At 41.5% G+C, this 4,595-nt stretch overlaps 1 protein-coding gene and 1 pseudogene across 1 annotated transcript; one reads left to right on the forward strand and one right to left on the reverse strand.

The window, feature by feature from the left end:
* Positions 1-480: 480 nt before the first annotated feature.
* LOC142445758 (olfactory receptor 4C5-like) lies at positions 481-1,416 on the forward strand. Its single transcript, XM_075547678.1, has one exon. It carries the CDS (start codon positions 481-483, stop codon positions 1,414-1,416), a length of 936 nt encoding a protein of 311 aa, XP_075403793.1.
* Positions 1,417-3,031: 1,615 nt separating this feature from the next.
* LOC142446563 (lys-63-specific deubiquitinase BRCC36-like) lies at positions 3,032-3,972 on the reverse strand (annotated as a pseudogene).
* Positions 3,973-4,595: the final 623 nt, after the last annotated feature.

Consider the following 4,595-nt stretch of genomic DNA (forward strand, 5'->3'; position numbering starts at 1 on the left):
TGGAAATACAGGTATGAGTTGTCTTTGTGTATGTGTGGTCTGTGGATGAATGTGTGGATAGGTGTAAATATGGGTATAACGATGTGAATGTCCAAATGTACATGGAAAAGAAGGCTCAAAATCAAATCAAACTCTGCCATCTAGTCCATGCTCACTCATAACAACCCCTTGGGTTTCTGAGGCTGTAACTTTTTACAGGAGTAGAAAACCCAGTCTTTCTGCAGAGCTGCAGGTGGTTTCAAATGGTCATTCATGTGCATCACAGGCCAACAAGTAGCGACTCCACCACCAGGGTTCCTACATACTCATTGTGTGACAAAAACTATACTCCAACTGGACATAGCTCAGGCTTTCCATCAGTCTTATAGGAAACAGATAACTCTGACAAAAAGTAGTCACTTTAATTAACATATATCTGTCATCGTTACAATCCTTGTATTATTTGCAGGTAAACCAATATCCAGATGCCACGCTGGATGCATGGCGAGAGAGAACAATGTGACAGAATTCATTCTGCTCGGCCTGACACAGGACCCGGATGTGCAGAGACTCCTCTTCGCTGTGTTCGCAATCATCTACCTCCTCACCTTGGCTGGAAACCTACTCATTGTCCTGACCATCACCACCAGCCCAGCCCTGGGCTCCCCCATGTATTTTTTTCTGTCATTCCTGTCCGTCACAGATGGAATCTTCACATCTACCATGGCCCCCAAAATGATGATTGACCTACTGGCTGAAAAGAAAACCATCTCGTTCCGTGGGTGCATGACTCAGCTCTTCACAGAGCATTTCTTTGGAGGAGTGGAGATCCTTCTTCTCACGGTGATGGCATATGACCGCTATGTGGCCATCTGCAAACCCCTGCACTATATGACCACAATGAACCGACACATGTGTGGCCTCCTGGTGGCTCTGGCCTGGGCTGGAGGCTTTCTTCATGGTCTGATTCAAGTTCTTTTTATGGTCTGGTTGCCCTTCTGTGGTCCCAATGTGATCGACCATTTTATCTGTGATCTTTTCCCTCTGCTAAAACTCGCCTGCACTGACACACACACCTTTGGACTCTTTGTTACTGTCAACAGTGGACTGATGTGCATGCTCATTTTCTCCTTTTTAATCACCTCCTATGTCCTCATTCTTTGCTCCCTAAGACGTCACAGCTCTGAAGGACAACGAAAGGCACTTTCTACCTGTACGACCCATATTATCGTAGTCATCTTATTCTTTGTACCCTGCATATTTGTGTACCTTCGACCCACAATCACCTTCCCCATTGACAAAGCAGTGGCTGTGTTTTATACTATGGTCACCCCCATGTTAAACCCTCTGATCTATACCCTCAGAAATGCAGAGGTGAAAAATGCAATGAGGAAACTCTGGAGTCACAGAATAATGTTAAGTAAAAATCCAATATAATAAAGAGAATAAAAGCAACAGCTATTCATATTTTAAGACAACTTTGAGTCATTCTAGAACAGCTGCCTTGAACTAATGCTGGAGTGATGGTCTTGATTTGTGCTTTGAACTACATGCTTTTCTCTTTGGTATGTGCAATCTTTATTGTTCCAAATTTTTTAGTTCCTTTAACGTTTTTTCATTTAATAATCATATATTTTTATTTTATAATAATTTTAGATGTACAGGTAGTTGCAATGATAGTACACTGTGTGTCATCTACTCTTTACCCAGTGTTTTTTTTTTCAATAGGAAAGATCTTGCGTAATTACAGTGCAACATCAAATTTTACAAACTTACATTGGTACACTATTGTTAAGTAGCAAATAAACCTTGTTCCGTTTCACCGGATTTTACATGCATTCATTATGGTGTATATGCAAGTGTTTCTATGCACTTTTAACACAGTGCAGCCTTGTGTAATTACATCAAGATACAGATCAGTTCCATCACCATAAAGGAATGCATTTCCACACCTGTGCCTGCCCCGCCCCTCCGCCACCACCCACAGTCCTTGTCTTTGGCAACCACTCATCTGTTCTTCATTCCTAAAAGGGTGGTTTCCACTTTGGGGCTTTTAAAAGAAAGTGGTTACAAACACTCATGGACACATTTTTGTGCAGATCCAGACTTTCGTTTCTGAAATAAATGTGAAGAAGCATAATTACTGAGTCACATGATAAGTATATATTTAATTTAAAAGATACTTCCAAGTTCTTTCTAGAGTGGCTGTACCATTTCCAATTCCCATCAGCATGGCTTGATAGATCCAGGTTTGCTGTTCAAAATTCAAGATCATTTGGAATGATCAGTTTTTTTCCTTCTAGCCATTCTGATATTTATTGTTATTACTATGTGATATTGATATTCTTATTTCCTTGTCAAATAATGTTACCCAACCTCTCTTCATTCATCAGTCTTCTTCATTGAAATATTATTCAACTCCTCTGCCCAATTCCTGACTTTTTATTTTGGAGTTTTAAGCATTCTTTGAATTTTGCAGATTGGGTAGATACATATAAACTTTGTACATAAGGTCCTTCAACTTGTAGCTTGTCTTTTCCTTTTCTTTAGTTTCACACAGAGAAAACATTTTTAATTTTGATGGAGTTTCATATGTCAACGTTTTACTTTGGGGGTTCAGGATTTTATGGGAAAGTCTAAGAATTCATTGCTTGTACTGCATGCTGAAGATTTTCCCCAATGTTTTCTTAATTGATTTATATTTTGCATTTAAGTTCACAACTCCTTTTGAGTTACCTTTTATAAAAAGTAGGAGGCTTAGGGTCATATTTTTTAGGGTGGGGGGGAAACCTATGGTTGCCCACCTGTCAAAAAGGCGATCCTTCTGCTAATTAACTGCTTTCGCAACTTTGACAAAATCACTTGGATATATTTGTATTGGCCTGTTTCTGAGTGTCCATGCCCTGCCAGCACTGTCTTGATTACTTGCCCTTATGGTAAGTCTTGAAATTAGCTTAATGTGAGTTGTCCAGCTTTATACATCTTCTAATTTGATTTAGTGAAATTAATTTGACATCCGGGTATTTTGTCTTTCCGCATTTCGTCTCTTGCTTTAGTCTACATGAGGGAGTTCTTTCATAAGTTATTCTCTTTTTTGTTGTTGAAACTCCTGCAAAAGCTGTTGGTCTTGCTCCAGCCTGTCCTCCAGTAAAGGCAGGAGAGGCCAATTGGCTGTGGACATCTAATCACACACATCCTTAGTCAACACGGAACTGCAATGGAGCTGAGTTATTGAGTCCAGATGTGTGAGGCTGTGAATCCTTCTATATGCATCCTGCTTCTCCTGGCAAACAATCTTGGGTAACGTCACTATTGATTCAAGACACACTTTCCAAATGGTCACAGGATGCACAATGTGCATTGGGGTTTTGGTTCTCTCATACCATCCTCTTCCTTCTGGTCCTCAATGGAGATGTGCTGGCCTGAGTTCCTGATGTACCATGGACTTCAGGGCACTTAGAGCTCCTCTGGGCCTGTATGGATTGGGAGCAAATGTAGAACACGGGCCAGTCTTGGTGTTTCTATCTTCAATGAGACAGGAAAAATATCAGTCCTACAGCTGATACTTCATCTAGTACATGGCTTGTGTGCAAACATCAACATGAGAAGATCAAACAGTGATATAAGGATGAGAATGGTACCAGAGCACAACCCTCATGGGGCGACCTGTGAGTTCAGCCAACCTCTCTGTCTCTCTTGAAGCTGCATACAACTGCTCTGAAGAAATCTCCCACCACTCCTTCCTTTCATCAGAACATCGCGAGATGATGACAGAATGAATGTGAATAATCTTCTCAGTCCCCACTTTTTTGCCAACTGTTCATAATTCAGTTCCAGTAGGTAAAAATTTTGCGTCTCTCCTCTGTCATGATTCAACTGCTGGATGCACAGCCCCATCACCTGCTGCTCCTCCTCTGTGCTGAGAGCATGGTTGAGGCAGGCAAGAAATGCCTCTGATTCCAGATGCCCGGCCTGAATCACCTGTCCCGCCATCTTCATCCAGCCGGCTCATATCCGCCCCAGCTCCTTTAACTTATTACTGTGAATTGGAGGAAGGTTTACAGACCAATCTGTTGTCTATTCAACCATTCATTTATATTTCACTTAACATAATTTATTGTAATTCTCATAGTAGAACACCACTTTTCCCATTACCTCCCTGTGTGTCCTGATTGCATTCCTCTTTTCCCCTCAAATTCTCTGAACTTTGTCCTCATGAAAATACTGCCTTTTTCTATCTCAAATGGCCAATCATTCAAAAATATACGTACCTCCCTGTGGTAGTTATATAATTGTCAGTTTGAGAGGATTATGAGTGAAGGGGTGGAGTCTACTCTGTCAATCAGATCATAGACACAATAAGGTTTCTGTGTGGGGATGGCCTTCCCTGAGAATTCGGGGAAATCTGAGGTTTTACTCTTTGGAGGTGGGAGAACCTCTGCTCACATCCTGGGAGACAAAGCATCAGGCAAACACCTAGACCCACCCTGATGCAGCCCTGGGTATTTGAGAAACCATGAAGAGACCCCTTCCAGTGCTGAGATATTTTCAGTACCCACTGCCCTGTGATCCCCTATATTGGGCATCATTGCATGTGTTTGTGAGTCTAAAGAGGA

Source organism: Tenrec ecaudatus, chromosome 4, assembly GCF_050624435.1.
Source record: "Tenrec ecaudatus isolate mTenEca1 chromosome 4, mTenEca1.hap1, whole genome shotgun sequence".
Lineage (NCBI taxonomy): Eukaryota > Metazoa > Chordata > Mammalia > Afrosoricida > Tenrecidae > Tenrec > Tenrec ecaudatus.